General features: G+C 36.5%; 1 protein-coding gene across 2 annotated transcripts in view; it reads left to right on the top strand.

Moving 5' to 3' along the window:
- LOC113108584 (diacylglycerol kinase beta-like) overlaps nt 1-13,898 on the top strand; it is a 77,371-nt gene that overhangs the window by 15,284 nt on the left and 48,189 nt on the right. For both annotated transcript variants that reach the window (XM_026271784.1, XM_026271785.1), the window contains 12 exons: nt 18-275; nt 513-659; nt 2,674-2,723; nt 3,042-3,116; nt 3,211-3,330; nt 3,421-3,538; nt 4,763-4,851; nt 5,924-6,040; nt 6,603-6,701; nt 7,788-7,895; nt 7,993-8,066; nt 10,517-10,591. In XM_026271784.1, coding sequence (XP_026127569.1) covers nt 18-275; nt 513-659; nt 2,674-2,723; nt 3,042-3,116; nt 3,211-3,330; nt 3,421-3,538; nt 4,763-4,851; nt 5,924-6,040; nt 6,603-6,701; nt 7,788-7,895; nt 7,993-8,066; nt 10,517-10,591 — 1,330 coding nt within the window. The remainder of the gene's footprint in view (nt 1-17; nt 276-512; nt 660-2,673; nt 2,724-3,041; nt 3,117-3,210; nt 3,331-3,420; nt 3,539-4,762; nt 4,852-5,923; nt 6,041-6,602; nt 6,702-7,787; nt 7,896-7,992; nt 8,067-10,516; nt 10,592-13,898) is intronic.

The raw sequence follows: 13,898 nt of genomic DNA, 5'->3' as shown, positions 1-13,898 counted from the left end.
TGCATTTTTCCTTGTAGGTATGAATGGGAAGAGTATTTTGAGCGCAGTGAGCCGACATACACCAGAGAACTCAGCTGGGATCATTCCAGGCTCAGGGGCCACCACATCACCCTGCTCCTCCCGCTCCTCCTCACAACGCTCAGGCACAGGGGGCCACACACCCAGAGGCCCCCACCGTTCACCCGGCACACAGCCCAATCCCCCAGCGAGCAGCAGCAGCAGCAGCAATGCTTTGGCTCTTTCCAAGACTACCAACTCCCCACGCCTCTCCCCAGGTCAGAGTCATGATCTTCACTGCCCCTTTTAACGTGTGTAATCCTTGACAAGGGTCTTATAAAGTAATAGTCCCTGTTATAAAATCCGGTTGCTCCCACACAAATATTTTGGTGTGATATCTGGTGTCATTACTGATATATTATACATATAAGTGTACAGCACTTTGGCCAACTTTAAATGTGTTTTATAAATAAAACTAAATTGAATTGAAAAATTATAATTGAACATTCTTCCAGAGCGTAATCAATCAGAAAATCGTACATCTCTCCGGAGGAGTCCTTCTCCACAAAAAGGATCTCCGTCACCTCAAGTGGTCTTCCTTAAAGACATTGTGTGCTACTTGTCCCTGCTGGAGAGGGGGACGCCAGAGGATAAACTTGAGTGTAAGTAAAAAAAAAAAAAAAAAAAAGAGTAAAAATTTACATTAAGAAAACATATCATCAATAATTCCCACTCTTCCAAAGTTCTTCTAAAGAGAAAAAAAAAATCTCTCTCTCTCTATATACATATATTAAGTAATTTTTAAAACTATGTCTCCAAACCAGACATGCCAACCACAGAAAGCACAGTATTAGTCACTAACACTCATTCTTGGCAGGTGTCACATATTTCTGACGGTTCATATTTAAACACAGCATACAAAAAGCAGTTAAGGATCTTTGAGATGTTTGAACAGTCAATTTCATTTCAGTTACTGTAGCAGATGTGATGGCAAAGCTGCCCTTTCTGCAGTTGTCAGTCTCACGTGATCCTTCAGAAATCATTCTAATATTTGCTGTTCGAAGGGGGGGTGAAATGCTATTTCATGCATACTGAGTTTTTTATACTGTTAAAGAGTTGGATTCCCATGCTAAACATGGACAAAGTTTCAAAAATTAAGTTGTACGTTTGAAGGAGTATTTTTGGAACAAAAATACTCCTTCCGGTTTGTCACAAGTTTCGGAAAGTTTTTTTCGAGTATGGCTCTGTGTGACGTTAGATGGAGCGGAATTTCCTTATATGGGTCCTAAGGGCACTTCTGCCGGAAGAGCGTGCGCTCCCGTATAGCAGAGCACTGAGAGCAGAGACATTCACTGATCAGAGCGAGAGAGAAATTTCACAAAAGAAGTTTATTTTTACAGAGCATCAACGGAGTTGTGCAAGTGTTTTTGTTTGTTCCCTGCATTTCGAAGATGCTTGTTTTACAAACAAGGCTCAGTTTGACGCCGGATTTGCACATCGTTTATTTCTTAAGGATGATGCAATCCCAACGAAAAAGGGTCACGATCGTGTGTTGGAACCGCATGCAGGGAGTAAAACTGCTTCAAATATCTCTGTGTTGTTAACTTAGCTATCGGCGCATAAGCACATCAAGTAAACAACATGCGATGTTGTCATCAAACTGCACTTTCCACATGTACAGCTTAAAAAAAAAAAAGACGACATAAAGTGGTACTTAGTCATTTTCCAAAACCGCTAAACAAATATATACAGTTTCAGTACATACCACATAGAGACGTCCTGCTGTAGTCATTGCTGATTCTGCTCTCGTTCAGTTTCAGCCTCTGGATCTGATTCTGGATCATAAATATACGCTGAATCTGACTGTTAGCCATGGTTTGTTTTGGATGATGTTTTTTTTTTCTCACGGTAATGTCACAACTTCCAAACGCTCTCAATGCAAAAGCCTACTGGCGCTCGTGATTCTTTAGCTCCGCCCACACATCACGCCTCCAGCCGGTCGTGTTTTTCCGGAAAAAATCGGCACAGACTATTTTTCTTTTATAAATATAATAAAACTAAAGACTTTTTGGAGATATGAAGGATGCAGTACTACTCTATAGGTACTCAAGATTAACAGGAGATTGAGTGAAAATGAGCATTTCAACCCCCCCCCCCCTTTAAGAAAAATGTCTGATTATCAGTGTTGTGCTGCTTAATATTTTTGTGGAAACCGTGATACATTTTTTATTTCAGGATTAGTTGATAAAATATTAGAAATATACATCTTTTTTATTATAGAAGAAAAAATCTGTAGCTATAAATAATTAGTCTGTTATGTAAAAATAAGTCAGTGTATTTACATATATTACACCCAGCAACACCTTTGTCAGTTCTACATTTTACTTGTCTTCTGACTTACACACAGTGAGAGTGACAGGAGACTTCTAGAATCTGTTTCTCTTGTTCTGTAAGGACTGATCCCTGCTCCTGTCCTTATTTACCATGGAGTTAGCATAGCCAAGCTTTCTTTAGCATAGGAAGTTATTTGTGCCCAAAGCTAATCCTCACTAGCTGCCTCAGTCTGCCTTTTGATAACCTGAGCTCCAGGTGCTATCATGGGGTCTGTACTTGACAAATGTTTGCTACACTACAAAAAGATGCAGTCTCTTATCTTTTACTTCTCTCACCCTAAAGTCATGTTCAGGCTGTACGACACAGATGGCAATGGTCTTCTGGACAGCTCAGTAAGTCTGAAATCTCCGTTATAGTCTGTCATTTTGAATTTGACTTTGTGGTTAGATTGGTGCTGTATACAACAAGGGGTTAATGATGCACTGTACACAGTACTGCACAGTTTAATGTTAGGGTTACACACAAGTTTAATACAACATACACAGAGCTAGAGCACATTTCATTTGGATGAAACACAGTACTACTGATCTTTTTTTGTTGTTGTTTGGAAACGTTGAACTGGTAGTTGGAGAGGCTTCGTAAAAAGTAATTTTGAAAACTGTATGCTTTATAGTGTATAATACCTAAAGCAATTATATCTGTCGATTTAGGAGCTCGACCGCATCATAAACCAGATGGTCCATGTAGCTGAGTATCTAGAATGGGATTCTACAGAACTACAACCAGTATGCATCACTTTAAATGTTTCCACCAGGCAATCCCAACTTGCATAGTGAAATCTATATCTTATTGTACCTTATTTCATGTCTTATATTTTAGATTCTGAAGGAGATGATGGAGGAGATAGATTATGACCGGGATGGAACGGTCACATTAGAGGAGTGGATCAGAGGAGGAATGACCACCATACCACTCCTGGTCCTGCTGGGAATGGGGACGGTGAGGAGAAACTAATTGTGAGTTAAAAAGAGGAAACGATACATTAAGATGTAGTATCTTAATTCCTGTTCCTCTTTTACGTACATTCAGAATGTACAGGAAGATGGGCAGCATGTATGGAGACTGAAGCATTTCAACAAGCCAGCTTACTGTAATTACTGCCACACTATGTTGTTAGGAGTAAGAAAACAGGGCCTTTGCTGCTCACGTGAGTATCTGTCTCTCTATCTATTGTTCTGTCCATCTGTCTGTGTTGTTTTGTCAGTCATTCTATTTATCTGCCTTATATAACCTTATATACTGTCATTCTGTCTAGCCATCTATTGTTCAATCTGTTGTCTAACTACATTTGTATATGTTGTTCTGTCATTCTGTTGTTTTGTCAGTCTCTGTCATCTAGGCCCTATGAAATCCATTTAATTTTTTCCCAAATAATGATTTTCTGTTTTATTTTTTCTGGATTCAATTTTATTTTTTATTTTTTTCAGTTTTAATGGCTAAATTACATTTTATTAAACAAAAAGCAAATCTAATTAATTTAAATCATTAGACTTAAACAACTTAACAGCAAATTATTACGAGTTTAACCAAGAATGCCCTATGACATTTTTTATTTTATTTATTTTTTCAAAATTCTGTGTTTTCCATAATTTTCTGGATTCTATTTGAATGGTTTCATTAAATTGTAATAATGAAAACCAATAATTACTGACAAAAACCAATTTTGGTATTTCTTTTCTTTTTTTTTTTTTTTTTTGAAATACGATGCTGGGTATTTACATTTTTATTGTTAATAAATACTGGTAAATAATTTTGACTGTAAAATATTCCTTAAAAATAGTGTTTAAATAATTTCATTAGTAGAAATGTACTATCATTATATTAATAATATATCTCTGTCACAGTTTCTTCAAGTTGAACAAAACTTTTATTTTAAAAGGTTGTTGTGAAGACCTTTAATTTTTTCTGTTTACCTGATATAACAATATTTGTTCTCACAAGAAACAATAATTGCTAATGAATGCCTCTCAGAGAAGTTTTATAGATTATGTTCATGTGTTCATTTACTCCAGCAGAGGCTGAAAACACAGCGAGCATAACATGCACTTTGTCAAATTCTGTGACATTATACAGTGAATTAAATTTTTTATGACTGGTTTCTGTGATTCTGTTTGTGTTCGATCTCTGTATCTCTGTGTCATTCTGTCTAGCCATCTGTTGTTCCAACTATCTGTCATTTTATTTAATTATATGCCTGTGTTGTTCTGGCTTTCATTGTGTCTTTCTATCCGTCTGTTATCTCTCATCTGTCTGTCTGTTTTTCTATCTTTATAACTACCTATCCGTCTGTCTCGGTGTAGTTTTCTGTTTGAAATGTTTCCCTTCAATCTCTCATAGTCCGTCTCTCACAGTCCTGTCTTTTGTTTGGCAGTATGCAAGTACACAGTCCACGAGCGCTGTGTGTCCAAAGACATTGCTCCTTGCATTAGCACCTACGCCAAGTCCCGCAGACACACCAATGTGAGTGCATAAACAACATACGCTTACAAATGAATCACTGTGTTTAAACTGAGTTTTTCTCTTAAGGAGTAATATACAGTAAGGCCAGAAGCAATCATTTTATCAGACACATTTTTCATTTTTGTGAAACCAGGAGTCCCAGGTTGATGTATTTGGTACAGAGCTCGTAGTTCTAGCAAACACACTGTTCTATTATTAACAGTATATTAACAGTCAACGACTCGTGTTATGATTATTTTATCCACTGACCGCAGTCCAGCTCTGTTTTCACCCAAGGCAACTTCCCAGACCCATAACTCTTGGTTTAACCTCAAAGTAATGTTCTGTGGACATGTCAGAAAGGCTATGAGAACTTCCTGTGTATAAGTCTTATTTTTTCTGTACTGAAAAGTAGAGGGGAAAGATGGAATTATTGCAGAGATGGAAGGCACTGCATTCAAAAAATGAGATTAGGATTTCACATAGTGTATTAAGTGATGTGGAGTGTAATTTTAGTGTACAACAACAATACAATTGCATTGAACAGTGAAAATATCATGCTTAATGTGTTTAAAAATTTGCTTGTGTAAAGATATTACAAACTATCAAATTCAAAGTAATGTGCTGTGAGTAACTTCTTAAGTCTTACCTTCATCTCACTTACTAAATGTTGTAGTATTAATTTTCAGTTTTTAACATTAGTTAGACTGAAAGAAAATGTAATTTTTCAGACCCTTCCTAAAGGATCATTTTGAAAGCTATGACCAATAAAAAATAAAATAATAATAATTTTATGTGTATGATAACATATGGATACATTTGTCTTAAACCTTTTTTTGTATTTTAGTACATTACGACACTGGTAATTATTATTTCTTTGATAATATCCTGTGTATTCTTCCACACTTGATATATGATTTGATTGTTTTAGTCAGAAAAGTAAAATAATATTGCAGAGAGTGATAGAATTCTTGTGCAAATGCCTTATAAATGCATGACAGAGCAGGATAAGAATATCAGTAATGTATAGATGGACTGTTGGAGGATTTCACAACTAGAATAAATAATGCGTCTCTGTTTTATATCTCTCTAGGCTATGCAGCATGTTTGGATGGAGGGCAACTCCCCAACAAAATGTGACAAATGTCACCGCAGTATCAAGTGCTATCAAGGTCTAACAGGCCTTCACTGTGTTTGGTGTCAAATCACTGTGAGTATATAGTGACTTACTGTAGCCATTAAAAGTCTAAAACTTTTGGGTTAGCAATATTCATTTAAAAAAAATTTTAACGATGCCTTGTGCAAAGACAATTTTTTATTTTTTTATGTTTTATCTCAGTTTAATTCAGTTGTAGCCTATATTTCTAATGTAATACTTCTTCACACCACTTGGTGGTGATCTTCACCAAACTTTCACGCCATGTAGTGGACGTGGCCAATTTGTTTTAAAATAACCCTAATAAAGATAAGTGTCAGCACTTAACACTCATTCAGAAGCTTTCTTCTCTGCATAATGATTTTTATTATCACATTATGTGCTACTGCATATATCTCATATGCTTTCTGAACCATCTCTCCTGACAGTTTCAACTCTAAACCTGCAACTAATTTAATATCAAGTCCAGATCCTGCTTTGCTCTTTGTTTCTACCATTTAATGTTTTCTTACAAGGTCAGATTAGTGAGGATTAAACAAGTCACAGAAGGTCCAGTCCATTCCAGTCTGTTGATGTGTCTTTCTCCTTCGCTCATCTATATTTGTATGTTTTCCAGCTCCATAACAAGTGTGCGTCTAATGTAAAGCCTGAATGTGACGGTGGGCCATTAAAAGATCACACACTTCTGCCGTCGTACATCTGCCCTGTTGTTCTGGTGAGTTCAGTCTCTCCCACTGCACTCTTTCTTGATATGCTAAAATGCAAGGATCCCAAGACCATTTTGAATAGGTAGGTCCTGGACGAATTCTTTAATAGGCCTCCTCTCTACTGGGACCAATGTCCATACTACAGAGAATACTGTACACACTCATTATATTTATAATTGGATATTGTAGACACAATGCAAGTCCTTTCTAAATAGAGTTATACACAAACCTTATTGTTGAAAAGTGTTAAGAAAACTGATGATAATTAATGTAGGTTAATGTAGGCACGTGCACATGACATAACAATCAGAAAGAAGAGAACATTTCTCCTGCATGCTGCTATGGTTTCCAAATCGTTTAATATTTATTTAAAAAGCAATGTTTTGAAATGTCTGTCACTTAAATAAAAAAAAAGAAGTCGTTGATTTTAGCCAGTTATTACATCTACAAAGAAGGATAAATGTACATACATAATGAAAAAAATATTTTGATGTATTTTGGATATTGCGACAGTGTTAATAAAGGGATAAAAAGGAGTTTTGTAAACTCTGTCACAAAACATTTTTTTCCCTACTGACTGTAATTGTGCATTACAAAATTAAAGGATGTTCACTGTTTTTGTGCTAATTTTTTTTTATATATATTAATATAAGTAAATAGTATTCAAGATCAAATGATTCCAGTAAAACGTTATATAATGTATTTTCAATAAGTATAACACAATAATCAAGGTAAAAAAAAAAAAATTACAAAAAGTTAAGTAGTTCCATTACAGTTTCAAATGACTTCACCAAATAATTTCAATAATACTTTTTGCAGGATCACTTGATGAACAGAAAGTTATAATTAACCGAATTCATTGTGAAGTAGATTATCTAATAGAAATTTCATATAACATAAATGTCTTCACTGTCATCTTTGGTCAGTTTAATGCTAAATGCTAAAACATCCATTCTTTCTAAGTTAAAGAGAAATGTAATAAAGTGAGACAGATTCTGAAATTGCATTTTTCTTGTCATTTTTATCTCAGATGCACATTTGTCTCACTCTGTCTCTGTTTGCTGATGTTCACTGTAATGTCTGTATATCTGTAGGACCGTCATTCTGCCGTCAAAAGAGGTGAAGGAGAATCATCCCCCAGCGCCAGCCCTGAGGACACCGGCCAGTGCTTCAAGTTCACCGGTGACGGTCAGGCACTGCAGGTGAGTCCTCGGCAGACTCCCTCTGGCGATGCAAATCTGTGCAGCACATGTACTATATGTATGTATCCGTAACTTTTTCTCCATTTCTGCTTTTAAGATCACCCCTCTGCCTGGGACGCACCCCCTCCTCGTGCTGGTTAATCCTAAAAGTGGCGGTCGGCAGGGAGAGAGGTAAACGTCTTTGAAGCTCAAACTATTGCATCATCATTTTTCATATTCTCCGACCTTGTACTGCTGTAACGGTTCCAGTGAGGAGGTTTGTCAAACCATCTGAAGTCAGTCAGATCTGCATAGACATGTTTAACAAAAGTCCCCCTCTTTTTCTCGCTTACGGGAAGTGTCCTAAATACCATCAAAGCTAGCAGGAGACAGTAAAGCTGTTTAAGGAGGAAGAATGTGGGTGTTGTTTCAGCTCTCACCACCCACCCAAACGTCCTCCGGGAGACAGGTTTTGGGATTTTGTGCAGGCATCACCATGGCAACACAGTTTTAAATACCATTAATTGGCCGATTATCCTCCATTATTAGACATGCGCTCAAACAAAGACGCGATAACTGCCCTGGACCCAAAAAAAGAAAGACCATTTTGGTGGTTCTTGATGCAAACAAAGGAACAGAGTGGTCATCGTTGAATCATACTGTACCCAGGCCCATAGCCAGCTGTGAGGTCCTCGAGGTCCGGACCTCGGTAAAATGTTCATGTTCAAAAATAAAATATGTTCTCTGAATGACTAGTTTGCTGTTTAAAACTCCTCATATGAATGTCTGCATGACTTGTCTAATTCAGTTTAGACAGTTTGCAAGAATGTTAGGGTCCATTGTATGAAAATGATCATTCCGATTCGCTTTTGGACTCGTCTTTTTCACTTAATTTGACACTTTGGAAAGTTAATAAATCGGGAAATTGCTGTTTAGGGTCAGCAATATATTGATCTTATCTTATTTACAAAAGATTTGTAATAATTTTAGGTTTATTTGTAGTTTTTTGTTTGTTTTAATAGCAGTATCTGGAAACCCTGCATCGCTGGCACTAAACTGAAATAGCCTGCAAACACTAGCCATGAAGACGTTTATGCTATGTCATTCACAAAGTCATGCTAAAAACATTCATTAGAGCACTAGACAAAGTTATCATCTATACAGCAATGATTATTAATGAAAATTATAAACGTAATATGTATTGTTGGATGAATAGTGAGCCCCCCCACTCATTTTCAAAGCCTGGCTACTGCCATGACTGTACCGAGTGTATATTTCCACCATATTCTCCCTGAGCGGCGTACTGAAAGCTCATTGGTCGGACTTGACACTTGACTGCGTTCTTTTGTTCTTTTGCATAGGGAATGAATGAATTCTTCAGTGTTGAAAAGTGCTCAAATTATCACCCCCACATAAAAGCATAGCTTGTGACGCACCTCAAACTAACAGCCCGTCTTATTTCTCTCTCGCTCTTATTTCTCTTCCTCTCTCTGTGTCGTTGCATACTAAAGGGGCAGAGTAGCTAACAGAGTTAGAAGTGAAGGACATTGCAGAGCCCTCAGTAATCATTTTAGTTCTTCAAGGTTATTGAGGAGCACTGCTGCAACAGCGTGCAATCTGTGTATGTGTGTTTCTGTCTTGCTCGACTTCGTTGATTCCGAGGTTTGTGTGGCCTTTTATGATAATGGAATTATAACGTTTTAAGGATATCATTCCTCCATATGTTTGTCTGTCTGTCTTTTCAAGGAACAGTTCAACCAAAATAGAACATTCTGTCATCATTTACTCAGCCTCATGTTGTTCCAACATAGAACTGCAACAAACAATCTGTTGATTATTTCTTGGATTAATTGAGGTGGGAATATCTTTCAAGATGGTACTTAGAAGAGATGAGATTTATGTCAACATTTTCTATCCATAATAGCATATATGTGACCCTGGAGCACAAAACCAGACTTGAGTCGCTGGGCTATATTTTTAGCAATAGCCAAAAAAACGTATCAAAATTATCGATTTTTCTTTTATGCCAAAAATCATTAGGATGTTGAGTAAAGATCATGTTCCATGAAGTAAATTTCCTACTGTAAATATATCAAATTTTTGATTAGTAATATGCATTGCTAAGGACTTCATTTGAACAACTTTAAAGGTGTTTTGATTTTTTTGCACCCTCAGATTCCAGATTTTCAAATAGTTGTATCTTTGCCAAATACTGTCCTGTCCTAACAAACCATATAATAATGGAAAGCATGTTTAACAAGCTTTCAGATGATGTATAAATCTCAATTTCGAAAAATTTACACTTAAGACTGGTTTTGTGGTCCTGGGTCACATTACAATATTTTATAGTGTTTTTTTTTGTTTGTTTGTTTTTTTTTTTCTTTGGTTGTCACCTCCGTACTTAATAATTTCATACAGATTGACCAGAATATTCTTCAGAAATTAAACATTTCACTGTTCAATGAAAGAAGGAAAGTCATTTGGGCTTGGGATGACAAGAGGGTTGGTAAATAATGGCAGAATTGGTTTAATTATTCCTTTAAGCCTTTTATCATATTGTGAAGTTCACAGTGATTACGTTTAAAAATGTCATTTCTCTATGTGTCTTTTAATGCTTTTCTGCTCTCATCTGTCTTCATCAGGGTGCTGCGGAAATTCCAGTACCTGCTTAACCCCAGACAGGTGTACAGTCTGGATCGAGGAGGACCCATGGTGGGGTAAGACTACTAAAAGCCACCATCAAATTCCAAGGGAGATATGTGCGCATAAAAAAAATGTTGAGTCATGGCAGGGAATTGCTCAAAAACAGTTTGACATTCTCACTGTTGTTTTGTTCTGGCATGGCTTCCTCTCTCTCTTGTCTTTCTGCTTCTACAAACCTGCAATAAAGTGAGCCAACCTGCAATCAACTATTCTGAGAGTGGAACCACTTGCCAAGTGGAGCTGACTTTGAGAGACCTACAAGACATTTACTATGACTCAAGCAGCCCCCTGCAGAGTAAATGTATTCATTCAAGCGCTGAATGTTCTTCTGAGCCTGTCAGTCACGACGAGGCTTCCTCTATAAGCGACTACATTTTACTAAAGCCTCTTCACCCATGCACCCCACCTGTCTTTAACAATAGACCAACTTAAGGTCATCCAAATCAGTTCCAGCGGTAGCATAGCAGTGAAATCTGACAATGTCACTGTAAGAGGTTCATATTTACATATTATTTTATGAGTGCCAAATTGGCATAGGTTTGATTTTTAAAAAATTTAATAGGAATAAATGCAATTGAGACCATTGTAGGCAATATGTTAAAAAGAACAATTTTAGTATTAGTTTATACTAGTGCACTATTTATACTTTTCATAACTTTTATAACTTTTTATAATTGCATTATTATTATTATTATTATTATTATTATTTATATTTAATCTCTTTATTTTCCTTTTTATTAATTTTAGTGCTCTTGAACTAAAACTCATTTTCAGTTGTCAAGGCTATATTCCTATTTTTCATGTGTTTTACATTACATTTTTATATTTGATTTTATTTTGATTAACAAAACATTTTTTGCAGTAGTTTGTCCATACAGTGGATGAGTGGCACAGAAATAGTTTGAGTTAATAATAACAAGATTGATATTGATAAATATATTTAGGATGGCACAGATGAGATCATTTGACCTCAGAATAAATCATCTTAACATCTTAAACCAGTCTTAGTTGGTTTGCTGGCCTAAATTGTTCTCCCAGCATGGTCAGATTGGTCTGTTAGCTGCTTTTCCATCAGGAATTGTACATTCATATTCAAGCTGGTAAATCTGAGCACAGTTTGAGACATTAAGATCCTTTCTTGCCTTTTTTCTCATCAGAAACATCTGAGAAGCAGAAGACTAAAATTGTTTCCCATTTATCTTACTATTTAGATGTTAGAGAGTTTTCATTTGTGTTTTTTATTTGCTATGAGCTCTCACTTTCACTTTAGTGTACCAATTTTATGCAGTTACACATTCTACAAACCCACTCAAAACGCATGAGTACATTCTGTTCAGCATCCTGCGGTTGTGCAACAGTGATTCTCATTCATGAAAAAGGAGAGAGAAAGAGAGAGAGAGAGAGAAGTACAGAACAAAAGCTAAGCAATGGTCGTTTCGCGGGAAAGGAGGCTAACCTTCCGTCCCAAATCCCCCTCCCACCACACAGTGATCTGTAGTCACGACTGGAGTGTTGCTCATCCTGAAGAGACCACTGAGAGAGAGAGAGAGAGAGAGAGAGAGAGAGAGAGAGAGAGATATTGTGTGACTTTGCTGATTTCACTCATGTAGAACAATTTGGACATGTACTGTTCTTCCTTAAGCACTTAGATGATTTATATAGTGTTCCTGTAGCTCAATTGGTAGAGCATTGCGCTATCATGCGCAAGCTTGGGGGTTCGATTCCCCGGGAACACATGATAGGTAAAAATTGATAGCCTGATTGCACTGTTAGTTGCTTTGGATAAAAGTGTCTGCTAAATGCATAAACGTATAAGCATGGAGATCAAGGGGCAGCCTTTTTTGATGTGAAGATTTGAATATATCCTGCTAATGACTGTGCAATTGCTTTTGGTTTACTTTAAGAGAAAAAGCAACCAAAATTTGGTCAAAATTATACATTTATATTAGGGGGGAAAAGCAACTAAATAATACATAATAACATTTATAACATTTATAATGTTACAAAAAATGTATGTTTTTAAGTAAATGCAATTATTTTGAACATTCAATTTGTAAAATAATTTGTAAAAGAATCCGGGAAGTCTCCAAATTCAGTTTTGCTTTTTCAAAATAATATAAAAAGAAGTTGTTATAAATTGTAATAATCCCAATATTACAGTTTTGCTATGTTTTGTGATCAAACAAATGCATCATTGGTAAGCACAAGAGACATAAGCATTTTCTCACTTTCATGTCATTCTAAACCTCTCAGACTTTATTCTGTTGAATATATTGTGAATAATTATATTGTTGAAAACAGGAAGATATTTTGAAGAATCTTGGTCACCAAAAAGTTTTGGTGATTATTGACTTTGATTGTATGGATCGTGTTCCACAGAAGAAACTCGTAGGTTTTGAACTGATGAATGACACTCAGGGGTCTAAGTGGAGATCAAAAGATGGAGAGATGAAAATAGACAAGTGTGCTCTTTTGCTAAGTGTCTGCGCATAAGAGGCCACTCTTACAGCTTTATATGGAAAAACACATACATTACTAAAGTATCTGTGCTCTGTTGGCTGTGTCATTGGAGAAGGAATTGTTTATGCAAACCGTATCTCTACAACAGCAGCCGACGTTGTCATTTCAAACAGACTGGCACTGGTACATTACAAATTTATCTGGAACAGAGCTCATTTAGTCAGACTGAAACACGATTCCAGGTCAAGCCTGTCCAGAACCACACAGCCATGTTCCACTTGTGTTACTCAGCTATTGAACTTCAGTGGGCATCCATGTCAAGGATGTAGTGGTTGTCGACATAGTTTGAGCATTTTCATAGCACCACAGCAATAAACCTGAGAAGGTATGAAAAACTCAGAACTGCTTGATTGACTGTTTTCATGGTAAAAGGATTTGCACATTTACTCTCCTCTTTTGCTCTTGCATACATAAAACATGCTGCAGTGTCAGAGCCTATCAAAAGAGGTTACACAGTATAAATTTTTCACACACTTGTGTGACTGTTTTGCTTTTTTGTGACGCTCAGTGCTAGAGTAGATCCCACATGTGTCTATATGGAGGATATGTTCCCCATTCACCATTATGCTGCAGTACATGCTCCTAACCAGCAGAGGGTGATAGCTTCTTCAGCCTCTGTCCTGCTTCACTCTGCAAATGCTCAAGTGCAAATATATACAATACATGTCTAATTTATTTTTTCATGGCCGAGACAACAAATTGTATTCATTGAGTGTATGTCTCATAGCTCTAGGCTGATTCACAAACAAATAAAAAGTGAACAAAGTTTTAGGACTCAAACTTGAACATTCAAAAGTGTAG

Source organism: Carassius auratus, chromosome 9 (genome assembly GCF_003368295.1).
Source record: "Carassius auratus strain Wakin chromosome 9, ASM336829v1, whole genome shotgun sequence".
Classification (NCBI taxonomy): Eukaryota; Metazoa; Chordata; class Actinopteri; order Cypriniformes; family Cyprinidae; genus Carassius; species Carassius auratus.
The sequence above is the reverse complement of the archived record's forward strand: the minus strand, read 5'-3'. Positions and strand labels throughout refer to the sequence as shown.